This window comes from Microcaecilia unicolor, chromosome 4 (genome assembly GCF_901765095.1).
Source record: "Microcaecilia unicolor chromosome 4, aMicUni1.1, whole genome shotgun sequence".
Taxonomy (NCBI): domain Eukaryota; kingdom Metazoa; phylum Chordata; class Amphibia; order Gymnophiona; family Siphonopidae; genus Microcaecilia; species Microcaecilia unicolor.
The window spans coordinates 15,176,307-15,202,490 of NC_044034.1; the positions used below are offsets into that span (position 1 = coordinate 15,176,307).

Below are 26,184 nucleotides of genomic sequence, written 5' to 3' on the forward strand. Positions count from 1 at the left end.
GCTCTTTAATATCCTTCACACCCTCGCATACGCCATACATGTAGAGAATTTCCAAGCCTGAAGCAAGGTAGCAATGACCAAATCAGAATAACCTTTTCATCTCAACCAAATCCTTTCATTGGCCAAGCCACAAGTCCAAAGGGGCACAGATTCTCTATGAGTCCCGGAACTTGCTTCAGTATGCTGTATACCTGCGGAAGATGGAGAGAATCCCGGTCCGGCAGTCAAATCAGGTCCACATACCATAGCCTCTGCAGCCAATCAGGGGCTACAAGAATTATTTGACCCTAGTGCACTATGATTCTTTTCAACACAACTTACCATGGGTCAAGGAGGGTAAACAAAGAGTAGACATGTCTTCAAGCCCGCTTCTTTCCAATGGCTTAAGAACTTGAGCATTTTGGCATTCATTTTCACCACTATCATCCAGAAGCAGAGAACCCCATCAGTCCGCTATCAGCTGAAACCTCTAGCTGAAGAGTTCCCATTCTCCCAAATCCAAGGAATGCCTGCTGAGAAAGTCTGCCTCCACAGTCAAGGACCCTATAATGTGAGCTGCTGACAAGCAGAGAAGGTTTTTCTTCACCCAACTCATGAGGCCGCCTCCATCGCCACTGATGACTGTGGGTCCTGCCTTGCTATAAGTCACCACCATCACATTGTCAGAGAATACTTAGACCACGGCCCCCGTCAGAAAAGGAGCAAAGTCGTGTAAGGTATTCCACATTGCCCTGAGCTCCAAGCAACTTATCGACCACTGAGACTCCTGTTCCATAATGAGCTCCCCAACCTGACTTGTTAGCGTTTGTTGTCACCACCTCTCATTGTGTTATCGGAAAGGGAGCTCTAACAATCAAATTCCCGGATGACAGTCTCCACAGTATCTGGCAACCAGTGTCCAAGGACACCGGAGGCCAGCGGCTAAGAAGAGATTCCTGTAACGGCCGCATATGAGCCCTTGCTCACGGCACCATCATGGTTGTCATGGACTCCAGAACCTGGGACTTCCTTGACTGAGGAGAAAACTAATCTGTTAAACCAGCTTCGATCTCCTGTGCTCCGTGAGGAACATCTTTTTCCCATGCTGTACTGAATAGAAAGCCCAGACATACTCCAGCATCTGCAATGGAATTAGTCTGCTCTTCTTAAATTTGATCTCCCAACCCGACTACAGAAGATGGACAACTTTGTTGCTGCCATGCTGTCCGAAGGATACCAATACCATCATAACTTTAGCAAACGTTCTTGGAGCTGTGATGAGACCAAAGGGCAAAGCCCTGAACTAGAAGTGACAGCCCAACACCACATAACATAGAAATCTCTGATGCAGCAGTCATATAGGTATATGCAAATATGCCTCCTTGAGACTGAGGGCTGTGAGAAACTCTGTCGCTTGAACCAAGGCTATGACTGCTCTTAGTGTCTCCATGCAAAAGCGGGACACTCAGAAGCAGCGGTTTAGACCTTTGAGATCTAAGACCAGACGAAAAGGTACCTTCCTTGGGACAACGAAGTAGATGGAGTATCTGACTTGTCCTTGTTCAGGCTGAGGAACGCCAGTAAGGAATCTACGGTGGCCTGAGATTTTGACCACATTTTCAAGGAGACTGCAAGAAAAGAGGAGTGACTGGGCAGGAGAATTCCAACACAACCTTCAGTAAGAATATCCAGAACCCACTGGTCTGACGTGATTTTAGCCCACTCCTCTCAAAACTCCTGAAGACATCCACAGGAAGACGAGAAGAGTGGACCAGCCTTCCATCATTGCAAAGCTCTTGAGTAATTGGGCATTCTAGCTGACAGAGGAGAACTTCCTGTCTGCACAAAAAGGAAGACTGGCATGTTTGAAAGTAGGACTTCTGATCATGCTGTTAATGACTAGGCTGGTACCGTCTGCTGTCTCAAAATTGAGAGTTCCCTGAAAACGGATGGCCAGAGGCTTTTGGCTTATTCTCTGGGAACCGCTGTGGCTTTGTTTACATAAGTACATAAGTATTGCCACACTGGACAGACCAAAGGTCCATCAAGCCCAGCATCCTGTTTCCAACAGTGGCCAATCCAGGTCACAAATACCTGGCAAGATCCCAACAAAAGCTCAATACATTTTATGCTGCTTATCCCATAAATAATCCAATTAATATGCCGTATATTTCATAGGTGGGGACCCAAAGTCAACACAGCATATACATTGTCCCAAACAACACTCCCCAAAGAAATCTCTATATAGCACTTCCTCACAACGATATCAAGGAGCGCAATCAACACACTCTCCAGTCTATGCAGTCCCTAAACCGTGTACATTTCTCCCAGTTCTTCCACCAATTTACTAAGATCTCCAAACAGCCACTTGCCCCCAAAAGGGCAGTTTAATTAAACGTGACTGACATGGTATCCGCTTCCCAATGCCAAAACCCGAGTTGATGACGTGCCATGACAGCCAAAGACATACTGCAGAACATAACATGTCATAAATAGTAAGCCAAAAAACTGCTGATGCCACTTCAGGCATGCTTTTGCCACAAACGAGCTGCACACTGTCGCTTAAAGGCCCAAAGAGACCACTTCAAAGGTCATTTCAACAAGCCTTCTAGCTTCCTATCCTGTATGTCTGTTAGGGCAATGCCCCCTTTCCACCGGCAAGGTGGTCTTCTTAGTCACTGCTGTAATTGGGGAGTCAGCCCTGGAAAACTGCCATTTTTCTTTCTCCTCCTGAACTAATGGGTTGAGATGAGCCATGGCTCCTCTCACTCTCAGCCATGAATCTGGTGAGATCCATTCTGCTGTAATCAGGTCCTGAATGTCAGGATGCAATGGAAAGGCCTTAGGAGGACCTCTACACCCCTTCATGATCGACAAAGATGAACTCCTGACACCAGAGAGGGCTCCTCAATGGAAGCACCACTAGTGTCTCAGAAATAAGAATACTGAGCTCCTCTATATGAAACAAACTCAGTACCGCCCCCCTGACAAGCCCCTCTCTTCATTCCTTACTGACTTCGACGCTTGGCTCACCGTCTTTCTTGATCCCGCATCTCCTTCCCTCATTCTTGGTGATTTTAACATTCACGTTGACAACCCATCCAATGCCTACGCTTCTAAATTCCTTACTGTGATATCCTCCTTTAACCTCCGACTATGCTCTACCACCCCTACTCACCGTGATGGCCATTGTCTCGACCTCGTTCTCGTCTCTTCCTGCTCACCTTCCAATTTCTGCACCTCAGTCCTTCCTATCTCAGATCATCACCTAATTACCCTCACACTTCATCACCCTCCCCCTCAACCTCGCCCAACTATAACCACGGCCTTCAGGAATCTCCAAGCTGTCGACCCCCCTACCCTATCCTCCCACATCTCCAATCTCTTCCCTTCCATCTCGTCTTCTGAATCTGTCGACACGGCTGTCTCTACTTACAATGAAACTCTCTCCACCGCTCTGGATACCCTAGCACCATCTGTCTCTCGCCCCACTAAGCGCACTAATCCTCAGCCCTGGTTAACCCCCTGCATCCGTTACCTTCGCTCCTGCACCCGATCTGCTGAACGACTCTGGAGGAAATCTCGCACCTTATCAGACTTCACCCATTACAAATTCATGCTATCCTCCTTTCAGTCCTCCCTATTCCTTGCCAAACAGGAATATTATTCTCAATTAACCAATTCTCTTGGCTCCAACCCTCGTCGCCTCTTTGCCACCCTCAACTCCCTACTTAAAGTACCCTCCGCTCCTACCCCTCCCTCACTCTCTCCTCAATCACTAGCTGACCACTTCCGCGATAAAGTGCAGAAGATCAACCTTGAATTCACTTCCAAGCCTTCTCCTCCCTGTGACTTCTTAACCCACTCCCTCAACCAACCTAACCCGGCCTCCTTTTCCTCCTTCCCTGAGATCACCGAAGAGGAAACTGCTCGCCTTCTTTCTTCCTCCAAGTGCACCACCTGTTCCTCGGATCCCATTCCACCAATCTGCTTACCAACATCTCTCCTACAGTTAACCCCTCAATCTGTCACATCCTCAACCTCTCTCTCTCCACTGCTACTGTCCCTGACACCTTCAAGCACGCAGTAGTCACACCACTTCTCAAAAAACCATCACTTGACCCCACCTGTCCCTCCAACTACCGCCCCATCTCTCTTCTACCCTTCCTCTCCAAATTACTTGAACGTGCTGTCCACAGCCGTTGCTTTGACTTCCTCTCCTCTCAGGCTGTCCTCGACCCGCTTCAATCTGGCTTTCGCCCACTACACTCGACAGAAACAGCACTCTCTAAAGTCTGCAATGACCTGTTCCTCGCCAAATCCAAAAGCCATTACTCCATCCTCATCCTCCTCGACCTATCCACCGCCTTTGACACCGTCAATCATAATTTACTTCTTGACACACTGTCCTCATTTGGGTTCCAGGGCTCCGTCCTCTCCTGGTTCTCCTCGTATCTTTCCCAACGCACCTTCAGAGTATCTTCTAATGGCTCCTCTTCCACCCCCGTCCCGCTCTCTGTTGGGGTTCCCCAAGGATCTGTCCTTGGACCACTTCTCTTCTCGATATACACCTCTTCCCTAGGCTCGTTGATCTCATCTCATGGTTTCCAGTACCATCTCTATGCTGATGACACCCAGCTTTACCTCTCCACTCCCGACATCACAGTTGAAACCCAGGCCCAAGTTTCAGCCTGCCTTTCCGACATCGCTGCCTGGATGTCCAACCGGCATCTGAAACTGAACATGGCAAAGACTGAGCTCCTTATCTTTCCACCCAAACCCTCTTCTCCTCTTCCCCCACTTTCCGTCTCTGTTGACAACACCCTCATCCTCCCCGTCTCTTCAGCACGCAATCTCGGAGTCATCTTCGATTCCTCCCTCTCCTTCTCTGCCCATATCCAACAGACAGCTAAGACCTGTCGCTTCTTCCTCTATAATATTAGCAAAATTCGCCCATTCCTCTCTGAACAGACCACCCGAACCCTCGTCCACTCGCTCGTTACCTCTCGTCTTGACTATTGCAACCTTCTCCTCGCTGGCCTCCCGCTTAGCCACCTATCCCCCCTTCAATCTGTCCAAAATTCCGCCGCACATCTTATCTACCGCGTGAACCGATACTCTCATATCACCCCCCTCCTCAAGTCGCTTCACTGGCTCCCAATCCACTACCGTATACAGTTCAAGCTTCTCCTATTGACCTTCAAGTGCACTCAATCTGCTGCCCCCCATTACCTCTCTACCCTCCTCGCCCCGTATGTTCCCACCCGTAACCTCCGCTCTCAGGACAAATCACTCCTATCTGTACCCTTCTCCACCACCGCTAACTCCAGACTCCGCCCCTTCTGCCTCGCATCACCTTATGCCTGGAACAGACTTCCCGAGCCCATACGTCATGCGCCCTCCCTGCCCATCTTCAAGTCCTTACTCAAGGCCCATCTCTTCTCCCTTGCTTTTGGCGCCTAACACCTTCCCCATTCCTGTTACCTACACTGACTACGTAGTCTGTTACCGTTAGATTGTAAGCTCTCTTGAGCAGGGACTGTCCCTCCCATGTTTAAACTTGTACAGCGCTGCGTAACCCTGGCAGCGCTATAGAAATGCTAAGTAGTAGTAGTAGTAGTAGTACTTTTGGATCATCTCCCTCCTCTAATGGCTCCTTCAGTGATGGCTCCTCTGAATAGACTGAGGCCACAACAGATAAGGAGGGAGAAGCAGAGGCAGCCGGCGGGAGAAGCAGAGATAGCCTCATCTGCACACTCCAGGAGGTCTAAACGAGATCTCTTAGGAGTCGGAGGGGCAGCGGGGCAAGAAACTGAAGATCCATGCAGCAACTCTGACTGTCCCTGCTTCAGTAAATAGGTCTGGCGTAAGAGCAATATAAACTCCGAAGAAAACAAAGATCCCGATGTAGCTGAATGCTCTGTCGGGTCCTAAGGCTGTAAAATGGCAGCTGTGCTCAGCACATGATCAGAGGCTGCTCCTCACTGCCAACTGGCCTTGACAAAATGGTGCATTATCCTGCATCAAATTGCACTGGGAAGCAGCATCTGACTTACCACTGCTGGCTGCTCCCCCTAAGCTCAACATTTCCACAAGTCTTACCACAGATGAGAAAGGCTCAGGACTGATACACTGTCCCATACTCTCCAGCAAACCTCTTACTTTCTTTTTAAGACTGTTGTGCTGGAAAAGGAGAACTCCACAGGAAACAGGGGAGAGGTGAAGAGAGGGAAGAAGTAAATTTGCGGACACTAGAGACAAGGATCTGAAGACCTCCAGATATGACTCTGCAGACTCAAGTTACCATTAAAGCTCAACTGGGGACCAGTTGACTAACTGGACCAGGAACAAAGCACTCAGAACCAGAGGCTGAAAAGTGTGTCCATCCACCTACTGGAGATGGAACATACCGAGGAGCTGGACTGGTTGCCAAGAGAGATATGTCTCAGTTCGGTTTTCAGTTCTCTATCTCCACCTGCTGGTTGAAGGACAACTATTCCACAGGTTCTGGAATAGTGGGAAGCTATGTAATGGAAATCAGCTTAACAAGCCCAGGTGTCAAACTTTCCACCTATATCTAGCATACAGTAATGATGACACCATTAGGTCCACAACTGGAACCTGACTAAAACGGAGATTGACAGCTCTGCAAGTGAAAATGTTTCTCACAGGCAAAAATATAGCTTGTAATGAACTGAAAAGACAAATTTTAAATCCATTATTTACCCCATGCAGAATTGAAGCTGAGGTGAAAAGCAAACCTGCATAAGCAAAACCAGTTTTGAGAGTAAACTTTCAGAGGCTTACTGGGGATGTATAGAAGTAGATCAGTGGATTTTCAGCTGCTTGAATGCTCACGTGCATTAACTATGTGCATTCCTGTGGTGGCTGGTGACCTTGGTTAGACAGTACATGATCTTTTTACCCTCTCAGGCCTTCTTTCCTATCTATGAATGGAGTTCCTCCCCTTCCCTCTGGTTCCCCCCTTCTTTCCCCTTTTCTTTTTTTCATCTCCTCTTACTGTTTTTACTTTAATTAAATTGATTTTGTAAACCGCCCTGAAGGCCTTGCTGTAGAGTGGTACATCAAACCTTAAATAAACTGAAACTTAAACGTGTACGGTTTCCAGCCACTCCCACCAGAACACATGTATGTTATTTCCAAAAGTATACATGTACTGCAGGCATTCCACTAACTGTGCAAGTCATGCAGCGCTACAGAAGTATCATATGTCAGACAACTGCACAACAAACTGATATTCAAAACACAGTGTAAGAAGGTCCTCATCTTCATAAATCTGTCAGGTCTGAGCAGGCTGAAAAGTGAAAGTGTACTTCTTTCGTCAGGCACCTTTATTGAATGTATGTTTAGGATAATGTTTGTTATTGGAGCAAGATGAGCACAATGTCAAATGTTCTGTAAGAGTTCACTACTACTACTACTACTACTTAGCATTTCTATAGCGCTGCCAGGGTTACGCAGCGCTGTACACGTTTAGACAAGGAGAAGGACAGTCCCTGCTCAAGAGAGCTTACAATCTAAAGGTAATAAGCTATGTAGTCAGTGTATGTATCTGGAATGGGGAAGGTGGTTAGGCGCCAAAAGCAAGGGAGAAGAGATGGGCCTTGAGTAAGGACTTGAAAATGGGCAGGGAGGGCGCACGGCGTATGGGCTCAGGAAGTCTGTTCCAGGCATAAGGTGAGGCGAGACAGAAGGGGCGGAGTCTGGAGTTAGCGGTGGTGAAGGGTACAGATAGGAGTGATTTGTCCTAAGAGCGGAGGTTACGGGTGGGAACATATGGGGAGAGGAGGGTAGAGAGGTAGTGGGGGGCTGCAGATTGAGTGCACTTGAAGGTCAATAAGAGAAGCTTGAATTGTATACAGTAGTGGATCGGGAGCCAGTGAAGCGACTTGAGGAGAGGGGTGATATGAGAGTATCGGTTCACGCGGTAGATAAGACGTGCGGCGGAGTTTTGAACAGATTGAAGGGGGGATAGGTGGCTAAGCGGGAGGCCAGCGAGGAGAAGGTTGCAATAGTCAAGACGAGAGGTAACGAGTGAGTGGACGAGAGTTCGGGTGGTCTGTTCAGAAAGGAATGGGCGAATTTTGCTAATATTATAGAGGAAGAAGCGACAGGTCTTAGCTGTCTGCTGGATATGGGCAGAGAAGGAGAGGGAGGAGTCGAACATGACTCCGAGATTGCGGGCTGAAGAGACGGGGAGGATGAGGGCATTGTCAACAGAGACGGAGAGTGGGGGAAGAGGAGAAGAGGGTTTGGGTGGGAAGACAAGGAGCTCAGTCTTAGCCATGTTCAGTTCACATTATTATTATTATTTTTTTTTACATACAGGGTCAGGCAAGGCAGCATTTTCTATGTTTTGGTGAAATCTGTTGGCTCACTAAACTTATCTAACAACCCAGTGAGATCACAAGACCAAACTAAGCACATTTATTACAGTGGATGATATAGATGGGCAGACTGGATAGACCACATGGTCTTTATTTGCCGTCATTTTCTAGGTCTCTATTAACATCTGAAGCATTGGTTCTCTGCAGTTGTTTTCAAGCTCAGTCTGCCCTTGTCTGTTGCCTAAACCCCCTTCAACCCAGATGCTGTATGGTACTGTCCCGAAAACCTGGGGAAAGAAATAAACAAAACTAACTAGTAGGAAGGCTGGTCAGGATAACTGGAAATGACTCACTGGGACATTACATCTACAGGCTCTCACCGCGACAGATCTCTGTAAAATAGGATCTTCTACTGCCTTAGCAGATGAGAATTTTGCAACAGCTCTATCTATCGTAAAGCCTCCAGGAGCACTGCCATAGGAGCCAACTTTTCAAAATGATTGGGGGGGTGCTAAACCCAGTGGAAATGACCCCTTTCTTGGACACTGTTAAGGAGTTTGCTTGAGCACCCACAGAGGTGGCTCCTATGAACACTGCTGTGCACAGGCTGAGTATCTCCCCCTCCTCCCTCCCCAGGTAGTCCTGGTCATGCCTCTCTGCATCCAGCAGACCTCTTGTCCCCACAGCGGAAGCATGACTAGACAGAGCAGGTGCCTCCTAGGAACAGACACTGCCTTCAGGCTCTTGCTTCCTGGTATTAGTAGTGAGACGCAGCAACATTGAGGGACGATCTTATCGCCAGTGATAAGGTGCAGGTCCCAGCTGTGCACAAGACCTGTGTTTACAGTAACAACAGAGGAATGGTTTTCCATCTGACTGAGGAGCACTTGCTACACATGCTGGTTATCTAACTCGCTGCCTGAAGCACAATCCTGCCCAGGGTCAGAGCTCCATCTGCAACACTTCTTCACAGTGTTCGGCACTAACTTTCCCTTCCAGAGGAGTAAAACGGCATTACAAGCAGCCCCCAGGCCAGAACAAAAAAACTACATATGTAAAGCAATACTGCAGGCATCTGCCCCTCTTGGTATATCAGATCTGAAGGACAATAGGACATTTGTGGGGCACAACCAGGAAGCAGCAATGAAAGTACAAAAAGAAAACACAGGCAGGTGGCCAAAACACTAGTTTATGAAATATTGGGGATATGTGCTGAGAGGTAAGGACTCTTGGTATGATATTTATAACATGGCAGTCTGTCCAGAAGCTATTAGAACGTAAACAGCATCTCAGGATGCAGCACAGCGTACCAGGCAGCTGCTAAGATAGAAAATGAACTATGGAATTGAAGTGATGAGAACAGATAAACTCAGTTTATAACATCTAGACTCTTGAGATTAGGGGGAATGGAATTCTCCTCTGGGCACACATGGATTTACCTATGGAAAAATTCAGATTTTTGCCCCCTTTGAGCATTAAGGTTCATGGTAGTTAAGACAAAGACCAAAAATGCAGAATAAAAGCAAGACAACACTCTTTACACAGAAAATACCAGCCACGAGGAATAAACTACTCAAGGAAGGATAGCTTTCCTTTCGATTCAAGAAACTGACAAATTCCAACAAGCCACAGGACATTGAGACCTGACCAGATATGCTATAACCCCTCCATCTCAAATTGCCTGTGGTCAAGAAGACAGGAGGGAAAAAAACCTGGAAAGGGGGACACAAAAGAAATCAGCTGAGGTCAAAAACAGGTCTGATATGTTATGTGGTCTCCAATTAGAGTTAACACACACAGCACACAAACTGTCTCACCTAAAACATATCATCAAAAGATAACAGACAGAGGACGCCAGAAAATGTGTAACTTCTAAGTGGAGGACTCCTGAAAATGCCTTAGTCAGCAATATAAAGTGCATCTGAACTACCATGAACTCATGTCCTGAGGGTTCAGGACCACTGTTCATTTTATCCCAGTTCCTGGAAGCAACAACAATATAGAGAATGCAGGAAACTGAAGCAGCTAAATGTATTTACCAATTGGCATTTGCTCTCAATCCAATCAAATCCGCTCTAATTATATTTTTAAATATTTCTGTATAAACCACTAGCACAATAAAAAGAGCAGACAGGGGATGGAGGGGGTATTAGAGGGGTGGGTTCGCACGAGGGGGAGGGGTTAAAAAACATAAATATTTGGCGCTTCCGTGTAGAAACAATAATGTTCCTGTGACTATGTTGTGAAAGTTATTTTGGCTTTGGTAGTTTGTTATATATAATGCTGTGCCAATAAAACATATATATAAAAAAAAGAGCAGACAGAAGATAATATACAAAATGTCGCTATGTATAACATATGACAAAATATTACTCTATCGCGTTAACTGAATAAAGTACATTTTGGCACCAAGGTTACAGTTCTTCATGCTCCTCTCTCTCCAATTCGGCAATTATGGATGCCATTAACTCACTGATTACATCACTATTATTTCACCTGAGATATCCCTAGCCACATATTCATACACAATTGCAACATATACATTTTTTTAAAACCTCACAAACTCCACTTTGCAAAACATTTTAGGCAGGGTAACTATAAATGTAGTTTCACAAGGACAGAGGTTTTCAACCCAGTCTTTGGGGCACACCCAGATAGTCAGGTTTTCAGGATATCTACAATGCATACGCATGAGAAATTTACATACCAAGAAGGCAGTGCATGCAAATCTGCCTCATGCATATGCATTGTGGATATCCTGAAAACCTGACCATGAACTTAGCCGATTATAACAGCTCTGATGGATATAATGGTGGAATGAGTAAGCTCCCCTGTAATGCTGTGCTTAGGAAAGGGCATGTAGCTTTCTTTATTGAAAATGTTTTGTTGATCTCCATTTTCTAGAATGGATTACCATTAAAATTTCATAAGCAAAAGCAAAAAAAAAAAAAATTACCTTCCATGTAAATTATTTAGTGTTGCAGCCAGGGAATGAAAACCCCTGGGTGCCATAGTGCTCAGACACGGCAACCCTGGGCAGAGGGAAGAAAAGCCAAAGCTACTGCAGCCAGACCCATGCCAAAAAGCACCAGTAATCTAATTTAGGCCCAAAGCAACAGGAAGCACACTGCTGGGGGTGAGGGAAAATTAGGAGAGAAGCAGGGAGAGCAACGAGATGTTGTAAAGAAACTGGGGGGAGGGGGCTTAAGAAGGGGATAAAGTAGGACAAAAATTAAGCTTTAGGGGTGCAAACTGAGGGAGGGAAAAAGCTTTGGCAGGGGAACATCAGCTGGAGAAAGTAGGAAAAAGGCAAGCACAAAGAGATAGTGTTTACTGTGTAGTCTAAGAAAAGAAAATGTCCCTGGCTCTAAAACTTTGCGGCTGGTTCCATAAGAGTCGTATCAAAAACCATTTCACAGTTTCAGACTACATAAGAGTTCTTCTCCATGGCAGTGGTGTAGCCTATTTGTCCCTACACTGTTGCTTTCCCCTGAGATTTAGGGACGTGCCTCCAGACCATCTTTGGTGAACTGAACACCACTGAGTCTCATAAAACTTGGGATGAAATTCAAAATTCTGGCTATTTTCTACAGCCGTGCTCAGCTGAAGGGTCTGGTCTCAAGATGAGTTGCTCCTGAACTAAAGACAAGACGATAATGGATCCTCTTCCTTCGGCAGCTTGGCTGATGGATCTGGTTAACACTTCTATAGGACCGAGTGTAGCCACTGTCCTATTTTGTGGAAAATAGGTGTGTAATAAGATGTATTATGTGGAATGAAGTGGATTTTGTACAATGACAAACATAGAAAAATGTAAGCAGACAGAGACCATATGGCCTATCCAGTCTGCCCATCCATGCCATCAATCACTCCCTTAGAGATCGTATGTGTTTGTCCCAAGCTTTCTTGAATTCAGATACTATTTGTATCTCCACCACCTCCACCAGGAGGCCGTGCCACAAATTCACCTCCCTTTCCTCAGGTTACCTCTGAGTCTATCTCCTTTCACCTTCATCCTATGCCCCCTCGTTCCAGAGCTTCCTTTTCAGTTGAGAGAGACTCACCTCCTGTACATTTATGCCCTGGATGTATTTAAACTTCTCTCTGTCTGTCCCAACATGTTGTATTCTCTTACGTAAGGCGGGGCGGGCGGTCCACCCCAGGTGCCGGCAGCAAGGGGGTGTGCGAAGCAGGTGTATGCTGTTGGCTCTGCCAGTCCCCTGCCCCAGAACAGGAAGTTGACATCTGGAGGATGCAGGGGACCAGCAGAGTCAACAGCATGAGCCTGCTCTATACATCCCCTTGCTTGGAAGATAAGGGTGTGCACTACCCGGGGAGAGGGTGTGGGCTCCGCCCCGCCAGAGTTGCCATATACGTTAGGTACGCCGCTGATTATATTGATTCATTGTTGCTTGTAATCTGCTCTATGGACTGAGAAGGCAGAAAACAATAATTCAAAATAAATGCCAGATGCTGTCTTTAATCTTCTGACACTATTCATCAGTAGAAGAAATGCCTCCAACTACATCTAAGAATAGAAATATAGTGCAGGTCTAGAGTCATGGTATGGGAAGGGGAGGGGGCCAGGGCCTCAGCCTCGCTATCACTCCTCCCTTCCGCCTGCCTCCTGTTCAGTGTCTCATCCAGGGTCTACTGCTGCAACACTCCGACAGCTCAAGTAACAAAAACAACCACATTTTCATGCTGAGTCTTTATGGCAACACTCAAGGCCGCCGAGAGGTGGAGGGCAGGGGGCACAAAATTCCCTGGGCCCGGGCCTCCAAGGAGAGGACCCGGCGCCGCAGTCCCACCCGCCCTCCGTCATCGACTGTCTGCCACCAGGCCCGGCCCCCTGCATTGAAATCAGAGCGCCTCTCACCTCTGTGTGAAAGCGCTGCAGGCAGCAGGGCAGCAGATCGCCTCCCTTTGGGCCTCCTTCCCTCCCTGTGTCTAGCCCTCGTCTGACATAACTTCCGCGAGGGCGGGTCACAAGGAGGGAAGGAGGGCCAAAAGGAGGCGATCTGCTGCCCTGCTGTCTGCAGCGCTTTCACACAGAGGTGAGAGGCGCTCTGACTTCAATGCAGGGGGCCCGGCCCGGTGGCGGGTGGAGTGGTGGCGACCTCGGGGGGTGGAGGGGGGAGCGGCGGCGGTGACCTCGGGGGGGGGGGGGAGGGTTGGAGGGGGCAGGGGGCAGCCCTGCCCCGGGCCCAGTCTCTCGGCAGCCCTGGCAACACTGGAAATAGGATACAGTTTATGACACCATAAGGCCTGCAGAGGACCAAGACCCAAGTTCCTGATGCCAAACTGCTCCTTCTACAAATGCAAATGTGCTCATCCACTCACTCACTCCCTCCTTGCTCTGGGGTTCTAGGTGAGTGACACACTGACAGTACTTCTTATATCTGGAACCCATAGAGCAGGTTTCAGTTTATCTTCATCCAGTTGGAACATTCCCAGCTCACTATGCTGACAGGTGGGAAAACAGAAAGCTGGAAACCTGACCTGTTATAACCCTTTCATCTATTACGGTAAAATTATGTATAATCATACCTGATAATTTTCTTTCCATTAATCATAGCTGATCAATCCATAGACTGGTGGGTTGTGTCCATCTACCAGCAGGTGGAGATAGAGAGCAAACTTTTGCCTCCCTATATGTGGTCATGTGCTGCCGGAAACTCCTCAGTATGTCGATATCAAAGCTCCATCCGCAGGACTCAGCACTTAGAGAATTACACCCACGAAGGGACACTCTGCCCAGCTCACCACCGCCGAAACGGGGGAGGGGAAATAACCCAGCTCATCCCCACACAAGTGGGGGAGGGGAATCCGTCCAGCTCATCCCCGCGGAGCGGGGGAGGGACACCACACCCGCCGATGCGGGGGGATCTGGCTTATCCTGCAACCGCAACCGCGGGAGGAGCTGACTGACCCTAACACCGCCGAAGCGGGAAGGGTACAAAGCTGCCCTACAGCCGCACGAAGCGGGAGGGAGTGCCGGCAGAATTTATGTCTCAATCCAGCCCCGTAAAACGGGGGGGGAGAGGAATGCAGCAGCTCACTGTAACACAAACTCGTCTCAACTCTTGAAGAATCCAAGTGAAAAAACTTGAACACGAAGTCTTTCTGAAGGAACTGAAGACTAAACTTGCACCTGAAATGCAATCAGAATAAAAACAGTACAGATATCTGGGAGGGGCTATGGATTGATCAGCTATGATTAATGGAAAGAAAATTATCAGGTATGATTATACATAATTTTACCTTCCATATCATCAAGCTGATCAATCCATAGACTGGTGGGATGTACCGAAGCAGTACTCACCCAGGGCGGGACATTGAAATCCCTGACCTCAACACTGAAGCTCCAAACCGGGCCTCCGCCCGTGCAGCCACCGTCAAACGGTAATGCTTGGAGAAAGTATGAGCCGAAGCCCAAATTGCCGCCTTGCATATCTCTTCCAAGGAGACGGATCCGGCCTCTGCCATCGAGGCCGCCTGAGCTCTCGTGGAGTGAGCCTTCAGCTGGATAGGCGGCACCTTCCTTGCGGCCACATAAGCCGCTGCAATGGCTTCCTTGACCCATCTTGCCACTGTAGGCTTAGCAGCCTGCAGACCCTTACAAGGACCTGCAAACAGGACAAACAGATGATCCGATTTCTTGAAATCATTGGTCACTTCCAAGTATCTGATGATGACTCGCCTCACATCCAGATATTTAAGAGCAGAGTACTCCTCTGGGTAGTCCTCCCTACGAAAGGAAGGGAGACAGAGCTGCTGAATCACATGGAAGCGAGAAACAATCTTGGGCAGGAAGGAAGGCACTGTGCGAATAGTCACTCCTGCCTCAGTGAACTGCAGAAAAGGCTCTCGACATGAGAGCGCCTGGAGCTCGGAAACTCTTCTGGCTGAAGTGATAGCCACCAAAAAGACTGCTTTCCACGTCAGGTCTTTCAGAGATGCCCTTGACAAGGGTTCAAAAGGCGGCTTCTGCAATGCTCTTAGCACCAGGTTGAGATTCCACGCAGGCACCACTGAGTGCAGAGGAGGGCGCAGGTGATTAACTCCCTTGAGAAAGCGCACCACATCTGGCTGCGAAGCCAGGGAAGCACCCTTCAGGCGGCCCCTGAAGCAAGCCAGAGCCGCTACCTGGACTTTAAGGGAACTGAGCGACAGGCCTTTCTCCAGACCTTCTTGCAGGAACGCCAACAATGAAGAAATTGAAGCAGTGAAGGGAGAAAGTGAGCCTGCTTCACACCACGCTGCAAAGATACGCCAAACCCTGGCGTAAGCAGTAGAAGTAGAGCGCTTCCTCGCTCTTAGCATAGTGGCGATGACCTTGTCTGAGAAGCCCTTCTTCCTCAGACGCTGCCGCTCAATAGCCAGGCCTTAAGCCCAAAGGGGGAGGGATCCTCCATCACCACGGGACCCTGATGTAACAGGCCCTGCTCCACTGACAGCCGCAGAGGATCGTCGCCTGAGAGCCTGATCAAGTCCGCATACCAGGGACGTCTGGGCCAATCCGGACCCACCAGGATTACCCTGCCGGGGCTTTGCCACCCGGTCTAGCACCCTGCCCAACATGGGCCAGGGCGGGAACACATAGAGGAGCTCTTGTGTCGGCCACTGCTGGAGAAGAGCATCTACTCCCAGGTATCGAGGGTCCCGTCCTCTGCTGAAAAAGCGCGGCACTTGGCAATTGGCCGATGACGCCATCAAATCTAGGCTCGGCTGGCCCCAGCGCTTCGTGATGTCCAAGAACGCCTGAGCAGATAGTTGCCACTCTCCGGGCTCCAAGGTATGGCGACTGAGAAAGACCGCCTTGACATTCATGGCTCCGGCAATGTGGGCCGCTGAAAGCTGCTCCAGGTTCGCTTCCGCCCACTGGCAAAGATTCATAGCCTCCTTGGCTAGAGGGGTGCTCTTGGTACCTCCCTGGCGGTTGATATAGGCCACAGCCGTGGCATTGTCCGACAGGACCCGTACAGGCTTCAACACCAGTACCGGGATGAACTCCAATAACACCAACCGAATGGCTCTGAGTTCCAGGAGGTTGATAGACCACTTGCCTCTGCAGGAGACCAGAGCCCCTGCGCTGTCCTTCCCAAGCAGTGGGCTCCCCAGCCCATCAAAGAGGCGTCTGTCGTGACGACAATCCACTCCGGGGTCACCAGAGGCATTCCTGCAGACAACTTGTCTGTCTGCGTCCACCAGCTCAGCGCCTTGCGCACTGCTGGGTCCAAGGGAAGGCGCACAGCATAATCCTCCGACATCGGAGTCCAGCGCAGCAGCAGAGATAGCTGTAGTGGTCTCATATGAGCCCTGGCCCAGGGCACTACTTCCATCGTGGCCGTCATAGAGCCCAACAGCTGCACGTAGTCCCAAGCCCGAATAGGAGAGGCTACTAGGAACTAGTCCACCTGAGCCTGAAGCTTGACAATCCGATTGTCTGGCAGGAACACTCTGCCCACTTGGGTGTCGAATCGAACTCCCAGATACTCCAGGGACTGAGTCGGGCGCAGCTGGCTCTTCTTCCAGTTGATGATCCATCCCAGGGAGCTCAAAAGAGCAACTACCCGGTCCATAGCCTTGCCGCACTCTTCAGAAGAGGGGGCTCGGATCAACCAGTCGTCCAGATAAGGATGGACTTGTACTCCTTCCTTTAGCAGGAAGGCCGCTATGACCCCCATTACTTTGGAAAAGGTCCGCGGAGCAGTAGCCAACCCAAAAGGGAGGGCTCTGAACTGGAAGTGTCGTCTCAGGACTGTAAAACGCAGAAAGCGTTGGAGAGGAGGCCAGATGGGAATATGCAGGTACGCTTCCTTGATGTCCAAGGAAGTCAAGACCTCTCCTGCCTTCACTGCCGCTTTAACAGAGCGGAGAGTCTCCATGCGAAAGTGCCGTACTTTCAAGGCCCGATTGACCCCCTTTGAGGTCGAGGATAGGCCGGACAGAACCTCCTTTCTTTGGGACCACAAAGTAAATGGAGTAACGTCCCTTGCCAATCTGATCTTTTGGCACCGGAACGACCGCACCCAGGCGGATCAGGCTGTCCAAGGTCTGCTGCACTGCCACAGCTTGACCGGAGACTTGCAGGGAGAGAGTACAAGCCCGTCTCTTAAGGGTCGGCAGAACTGTAGCTTGTAGCCGTCTCTGATGACTTCCAGCACCCAAGCGTGTGAAGTTACTGTGGTCCGCTCACCCAGAAACGAGGACAGCCGTCCTCCAATCTGCACTGGGGCGTGAACCAAGGCCCCGTCACTGGGTACGAGACCCTGGGGGAGGACCGGAGGGAGCACCTCCGGGACGGCGGTCTCTGCGAAAGGAATGCTGCTTGGGGGAGAAATTCCTCTTGAAGGAAGAAGGGGCAGAGGAGCCCGACTTGCCCGGGCGGTACCGACGGGCTTCCTGCAACCGTCCTCTGGAGGTACCGGGACGAGTACTAGCCCGAGCCCTGACCTCTGGTAATCTCTTGCCCTTAGACGTGCCGAGATCGGTCACGATTTTGTCCAGCTCGACCCCAAAGAGCAGCTTGCCTTTAAAAGGCAATCTAGCCAGGCGGGATTTAGAGGCGTGGTCAGCAGACCAATGTTTCAGCCATAGCCACCGCCGCGCAGAGATTGTCTGAGCCATGCCTTTAGCTGAGGCCCTCAAGACATCATACAGCAAGTCTGCCAAATAGGCTAAGCCCGATTTCAGGGCCGGCCAATCAGCCCTCGAGGAATGATCCGAGGGGGAAGCCCGCTGCACCATAATCAGGCACGCCCTGTCACATAGGAGCCGCAAACTGAGGCCTGCAAACTTAAAGCAGCTGCCTCAAAGGACGACCTTAAGGCCACCTCCAATCTTCTGTCTTGGGCGTCCTTTAGGGCCGTGCCACCTTCCACCGGCAAAGCCGTTTTCTTAGTCACCGCAGTGATTAAAGAATCCACGGTAGGCCACAGATAGGCCTCACGTTCACTCACAGCCAAAGGATAGAGGCGGGACATAGCCCTAGCCACTTTAAGGCTCGCTTCCGGGACATCCCATGGAGCCGAAATTAAGGTGTGCATGGCATCATGCACGTGGAAGGTTCTAGGCGGGCGCTTCGTCCCCAGCATAATGGCAGAGCCAACAGGGGCTGAGGGAGAGACGTCCTCCGGAGAGGAAATCTTCAAAGTGTCCATGGCCTGTAACAACAGGTTGGGCAAATCCTCTGGGCTAAAAAGCCGCGCTGCAGAGGGGTCATCCGCTCCATCCGAGCGGGGATCCATCTCCTCCAAGGAATCCGCAAAGGACCGTTGGGAGACCTCAGACACGCTGCCCTCATCTACATCGGAGGAGACAAAGTCCTCCAAGGCCTGAGAATCAACCCGAGGACGTTTACCTCTGGGAACCTCAACCTCTTTACCAGACGAGGGAGCAGGGGCAGCGTTGTGCATGAGGAAAGCCTGATGCAGCAGCAAAACAAACTCGGGGGAGAAACCCCCCAGACTGTGCACTTCCGCAGCCTGGGCAACAGCCCTAGACGCACCCTCAACCGGCGCTCGCAAGAGCGGGGGAGAAACATGCTGCGCATCCAAGATGGCGTCCGGCGCGACACTCCGCGAAGGAGCCGCGCGGGAAGAGCGGCGCTCAACTTTAGCCGCTTTGTGCCCTCGCCCAAATTAAGGGCGTACATGGCATTAATGTCTCCAACCTCAAGGGCGGCCCCGAAGAAGCCGTCCGAGCCGCGTGGCCGGCCAACATGGCGGAGGCGAGGAGCGGGGGATGGGCGTTTATGGCGGGAAAAACCGCCACGCCGGAGGAAGGACCGGGACATTCATCGGTCACGAAACTGTCACCCAACAAGGGCGAATCAGGTTGTAAGACCCCCGCATCCCCTCTAGAAGCGCACAAGCGAACCGGGGAGCGACCCTTTGCGCCCTCGCCCTCCGACGCCATATGCCACGAGGAGAAGAATCGGGGAACCCCCTGCCCGCTATAAAAAGGTAAAAATTACCTGCTTGCCGCTCCGAGCTGTAACGAACTGGTGTCCCAGTGAGTAGCTGCAATGAACGTTTAAATAAACGTCGAAATAAACGCCTTTAAGGACGTTTAAAATTTTTTTTTTTTTTTTTTTAACGGAGCCAGCGGGAGGGGGGAGAAAAGGAGGGACCTGGCACCACCAGGTTTGCACTTGCTCAAGAAGAGCCCTCAACCCCAGGCCTCAACAAAACCTAAGGATTAGGCTTGGAGGCCTAGCCAGAGCTGCTGCTGTGTGTGACCACCACCTGCTGAGATAGAGAACATACTGGGGAGTTTCCGGCAGCACATGACCACATATAGGGAGGCAAAAGTTTGCTCTCTATCTCCACCTGCTGGTAGATGGACACAACCCACCAGTCTATGGATTGATCAGCTTGATGATATGGAAGTTCCTATTTAACTTCTGAGGCACCTGACACTTTACAAAGTCCTCTCTAGGAGAGAATAAAAACATGGAAAAAGCACTACCTGCAACAAAGGATCCACAGCCAGGGCAAACAATAGTGGAGACAGAGAACACCCCACCCCTCGCTTGTCCCCCTGCTAATTCAAAACTATCCACATAGGATTCATTAATTTGTAAAGTAGTTCAAGGTTTTGTATAAATAGTTTTCATTCATTTTAAATATCAGCCATTCATACCCACCATTTCCAGGGTCATCATCGGATAGTAAAAGTTTTTGATAGTCTACCAAGCCTAACACGCTGGAATTTGTCCCAATTTGGCATGCCACATTAGTTGTAAGACCCAGTGTATATTGTCCAGGGTCCGCCGACAGATTATAAAGCTGGCCCAATCATCCAGAACTAAACTGGGGTAGATAAATTTGCAAACGTTTTGCAAGAAGTTTTGTAGAGAGTTCATAGTCAATAACCAATAACCATGAGAAGGTGCGCCATCTTTCTCTCATTGGTCTCCCTGAAAACAGACTCATCCTCCACAGGAACAGTTGTCTTCTTGGTCGCTGCCAACATGAAGGTGTCCACTTCGTGTATTCACCAATACCTCTCCACTTCCTAGAGCCTCAAAAGCCTTAGCCTCCTGCAAGGCTCCCTCTCCTACTCCGCTAACAATCATGCGAGAACTCGCCAATGAGGAAATAGCCAACAAAGCGCAAGGCCTCCGACACAGGAGATAACCCAGGGAGCTCAGCCATATCTAAAGGCAGATGATCAGTGAATGAATTTCCACCTCCATTTGGGGAGGGTCAATATCCAAACCTGCATCTAGCGAGGGTTTCCCAGGAAAGGTCTGCCATAACCCCACTCCCCTTCTGCCCACCACAAGCTGGATCAGGCCTTGGATGCTTCACCACTCGGATGAGGCCCTCAAGGGCCCTTTACTTCAGGATCACCAGGAAAGAATCAACCTCCTCCCACGCATAACTCTTGAGGGGTCACACCCGCTGCCAGGACCTCCACCTGCTGCAGCCATTCCAGAAAGGAGACCAAGAGACTGGGGGGGGAGGGGGAGGACTTGAGAGACCATGGGGATGGATCCCCACTGGCACCAAGGCAGACTGTGTGCTGGCACTACCACTGTAAGGTCCGCCCCCCTCCCCAGGGAGCTGCTGCCCATGATTTAGCAGCACAGGGAAAATGGTTGTCATTCCTACCAAACTCGTCAGGACCATGGTCCTGCAGGAAGGACGCTACAGGGTTTCTCTTATATGGAGTGAAGCCCCGCCCAGCGCATCGCAGGATGCACTGGACAGGGCTGGGCGCCACCACTTTCAAAGTGGCGTTGATGGAAGAGGAGGGAGGCCACCTCCTCCTCCAACTGAAGGTAAGGGGGTGGGGAAGGGCCCCTAGACCACCAGGTGTGGGGGGGGGGGGGGAATTGACCCGCAGCACTCTGGGCCACTTGGGACATCTGAGGGGATGCTATGGGGGGGGGGGGAGTTAAGGGGAGCTGCAGACCCACCAGATCTCCAGCCCCCCCCCCCCCCAGAACTTGTGTTGGGGGGGGGTCGGGGAGACTGGATTGTCCACCGGACCTCCAGCCCCCATTTCCCTTGGCTTGGGGTAGGGGTATTTGGGCTCTGGTGGTCCCATGGACCTCCAGCCCCTATGTTTGGCACGACTGGGCTTTTGACAGCCTAGACCTGTCAAACAAGTGCAGGAGGATTGTGCCCATGCGAATGCTCAGGCAAAATCCTCCCACACTTTACCCTATGATCAGAGATAATAGCGTGCATGAATTTGCATGCTATTATCTCTGATCATAGGGGCGGTAAAGCCCCACGCTGTTCCAGTAATATTTTTAGAGCACTGTTTGGCATAGGGCGGGTTTTCAATCATCTGCCCTTAAAAAAGACAATGAGGAATAGCATGAGCAGAAACAGAGAGCCTAATAATTTACTCAAATGTGCTATGAAAGAAAAGTCACATTCACTGACCATATTCTGGGCAGACACACTGGGTTCTGGACACAGTTGAAATCTGTGGGACCTAAGGGCAAACTGCATACCTACCCCTCCAGCCCATCCTTTCATACCCTAGAGATGAACGCCCAGCATGTCCCTTATCACCCAGAGACAGCCTTTCAGTCTACCTAATACCCAAGGACACATCTGCAGCCTAGTGATTAACATCCTCCAATCTATTCCTACTGACCAAGACAGACCACCCCCCCACAACCCTATCCTTTCGTATTTGGCCAGCATTCTCAGACTGTCTCTCATGACAAACACACAGTCCCAGCTCAACCTCCTTCACCTAAAACAACACTCCTAGTTCGTCTCTCCTTACAATTTGCAGTCTATCTCCAGCCTGCTCCTAGTGACTCAGGGACCAAACTTCCAGGTTTGTCCCTTGTGAATCAAAGTCCTCCCAACATGACCCTGTTGTTTAGTTTATTTAGAAACTTGATATACCGCTGATACAACAGAGTTGGTCAAAGCGGTTTACAGAATACAATTAAAAGGAAAGGAAAGGAAAAGGAATGCCAATATAATAGGATAGGGTCATTCACTCAAGTACGAGAGCAGATCGGGGTGATCAGAGTGCCCAGATTTGTGGTCACAAGTCCAGCACTTCAGATGGGAGAAGGGGCTGAGAGCCCGAAAGCTGATTGAAAAAAAAAAATGTGTTTTCAGAAGTTGCTTGAATTTGGGGAGTGAAGCCTCAGCTTCGACTGGGGGGGGTGGGGGGGGGGGGTGGAGGTCATGCCAGCATTTCGAGGCAGCAAGAAAAAAAGGCTGTTGAATGTGTGGTCTCATAATGAACTATATAGGGGTTTGGAAGAGAGGCGATTTGCATCTAGAGATCTGAGCTGATGATTAGGAGTGTAGGGAATAAAGAAGAAAGATAAGATGGTGTACCAAGGTGGAAAGCCTTATATGCAAGGCAAAGAAATTTAAAAATAGACCTATAGTAAACAGGAAGCTAATGGAGTCTTATGAGTAATGGGAAAGCGTGACTGAATCTACAGGCGTGATTGAATCTCGAGCCACTGAGATTTGGAGGGTCTGCTAAGTGACAGAAATTTAGGGATGCCACAATAGGCAGTTACAGTAATCTAAACGTGATGTTAGGAAAGCTGCACCAACGTGTGTAGGGAGGCAAAGTAGATTTAACTCCGAATGGATCTTAGTTGCCTGAGAACAATAAATCCATATTTTAGTAGGTGAGCAATCTGGGGAGTAAAAGTCAGTTCTAAATAAAAAATGATACCAAGATAACAAACAGTGATACCAGTTGGGATGGGTCTGTGGAAAAGAATGGGAGTAACAGAAGGTGTTGGATGAAATCCCGTGATCCAAGAAATGGTTTTAGCTGGTTTGAAGATCAAAAAAGTAAAACGTTATGTTAGGGTAGAAAGGTACCATCACTAGATCTAGCCCAGAGATGGCGAACCTTTCAGAGACCGTGTGCCCAAACAGCAACCCAAAATCTAATTATTTATCGCAAAGTGCCGGTACTCATTATGGGCGGGGTCACCACCTATGACTCCAAAGCTATGATAGCCACACCCCTTCCACCAGCCATGGCGCATATAAACAGACATCATTGAAAATATTATACTAGTATAGGAGAAAAAAATAATATGATTTTCTTTCATTATAAATCATTTCTGTAAGTTGTTACAGCTCCAGTATACCCAGTGCAAAATAAGACAGCAGATGTAAATTCTCAAATTGGACATATTCCAAACACTAAAATGAAAATAAAATGATTTTTTTCTACCTTTGTCTGGTGATTTTGATTTTCTATCCATATTGGTCCAGTCTCTGATTCTGCTGCTATCTGTTCTCTTAACTCCGTTTCCAGGGCTTCCTTTCCATTTATTTCTTTACTTTCCTCCTTTCTTCTTCATTTCTTGCCCTCCATCCATGTCCAGCAACCCTCCTCTCCCCTCCAGCCACAAATGTCCAGCCACCCTCCTCTCCCCTCCAGCCACCCATGTACAGCCACCCTCCTCTCCCCCCTGCCCGCCCTCCCAGCACCCAGCATCAGACCTCCCTCCCTCCAGCACCCAGCAGCACCCAGCAGCAGGCCTGCCTGCCTACCTCCCGCCAACCAAACAAGCATCAGGCCGCTCGCCCGTCCTCCCTCCCTCCCAGCACCAGGACCCCCCCTCCTCCTCTGAAATTTAAAAAGCGTACCGGGTTAAGGCAGCGTCGGCAGTGGCAGCGGCAACGAAAAGCATATTCTTCGTTTGGCACGCCTTCCCTTCTGTCTCTCAAGCTCTGGTCCCGCCTATGAGGGCGGGACCAGAGCTTGAGAGACAGAAGGGAAGGCGCGCCGAGTGAAGAACACGCTTTTCGTTGCCGCTGATACTGCCGACGCCGCCTTAACCCGGTACGCTTTTTAAATTTCAGAGGAGGAAGGAAGGCCCTGGTGCTGGGAGGGAGGGAGGACGGGCGGGGCGGCCTGATGCTTGGTGGGAAGGAGGGAGGCCGGCCTGGTACTCAGAGGGAGGGAGGCCGGCCTGGTACTTGGAGGGAGGGAGAGTGGGCGGACCAGCGACGGCGCGCGTGCCAAGGGAGAGGGCTCTGCGTGCCCTCTCTGGCATGCGTACAATAGGTTCGCCATCACTGATCTAGCCAATATTCTACCACCAGGCAAGATTGCTCATTACCAAACCTTCCCATATGTTTGACCTACTCGTTACAACCACCAATGATAGAGTTTAACCATCTCTCCCCACAGTTCTTCCTGTTTTCAAATCTAAATTTCCCTACTCTAGTTTAAGCCCACTGGTTCTGGTTCTCTCCTCACTGAGTGACAGAACCAGCTTCTCTTTTCAAGGCAAATAAACTCACCTTTAACCTCTCCTCATGTGCATTATAATCTAGACCACTGTTTTTTGTTGCTCTCTGCACCTTCTGCAAAAAAAGGATCCATGCCCTTAACGAATGAACCTCAAAACCAGCTGATAATAATTATACCTTCAAATCAAACTATACTTTCACCTGCTCTTACCTGCTGACTTCCTGAATATTGTTCGTTCTTGCAGCTTCTAACAAAGCTTCTTCTGCCAAAAAAAAAGAAAAAAAAAACACGTTAAGCAAATTATCAGACCTAGGGAGATACCAAGAAAGCAAGGCCAGTCACATACTTGTTAAGGTGGTCATATAGGTTTCTATTTACAATAAGGCAAAACCACAGAATATTAGCGTCTCCACTGGTGTAAGGGGGGGTACTGCAGGGCATGAGCTTCTCATCAAGTTTCATGCCACTTGGAGATACTGTCCCAAAGAATGCAGAGGAAAAAAACATTGCATGACACTCAATATACTTAAAATTCTGGAAGTGTGTACAGTATTTGCTTGGCATATTTGATTTCATTGACAGTCTCAAACTGCATCCAGCAAGGGCGGGAGCACATGGGCTGGCCCCAAACTTCAGACACATGCATTGTATTCATCATCACAGATTCTCAGTGAGCATCTATAGCCAAACTAGTTTGGAGCTCATGTAACAGGCATACCACTTCAGTGTTCAAACATTTGATGGTGGGGGGGAGGGGAAAGGAGTGGCTGTTCTGCAAATTATTTCCCACAAGTGTGTTGATAGTCTGATCTCGACTGTGTAACACGGTTCTCTAAATAGCTCAATCATGTCAGGATCCCTCAAGAACAATATCTAAGATAATTAAGACCAAAATAAATACAAAATATCTAAAACATCTTCAGTACAAAGCTGAAAGTACATAAGTACATAAGTAATGCCATACTGGGAAAAGACCAAGGGTCCATCGAGCCCAGCATCCTGTCCACGACAGCAGCCAATCCAGGCCAAGGGCACCTGGCAAGCTGCCCAAACGTACAAACATTCTATACATGTTATTCCTGGAATTTTGGATTTTTCCAAGTCCGTTTAGTAGCGGTTTATGGACTTGTCCTTTAGGAAACCGTCCAACCCCTTTTTAAACTCTGCTAAGCTAACCGCCTTCACCACTTTCTCCGGCAACGAATTCCAGAGTTTAATTACACGTTGGGTGAAGAAAAATTTTCTCCGATTTGTTTTAAATTTACTACACTGTAGTTTCATCGCAGGCCCCCTAGTCCTAGTATTTTTGGAAAGCGTGAACAGACGCTTCACATCCACCTGTTCCACTCCACTCATTATTTTATATACCTCTATCATGTCTCCCCTCAGCCGTCTCTTCTCCAAGCTGAATAGCCCTAGCCTCCTTAGTCTTTCTTCATAGGGAAGTCGTCCCATCCCCGCTATCATTTTAGTCGGCCTTCGCTGCACCTTTTCCAATTCTACTATATCTTTCTTGAGATGCGGCGACCAGAATTGAACACAATACTCAAGGTGCGGTCGCACCATGGAGCGATACAACGGCATTATAACATCCTCACACCTGTTTTCCATACCTTTCCTAATAATACCCAAC

At 49.3% G+C, this 26,184-nt stretch overlaps 1 protein-coding gene across 1 annotated transcript in view; it reads right to left on the reverse strand.

Moving 5' to 3' along the window:
* CLPB (ClpB homolog, mitochondrial AAA ATPase chaperonin) overlaps positions 1-26,184 on the reverse strand; it is a 266,010-nt gene that overhangs the window by 221,492 nt on the left and 18,334 nt on the right. Inside the window, exon 2 of the mRNA XM_030199980.1 lies at positions 24,762-24,813. Coding sequence (XP_030055840.1) covers positions 24,762-24,813 — 52 coding nt within the window. The remainder of the gene's footprint in view (positions 1-24,761; positions 24,814-26,184) is intronic.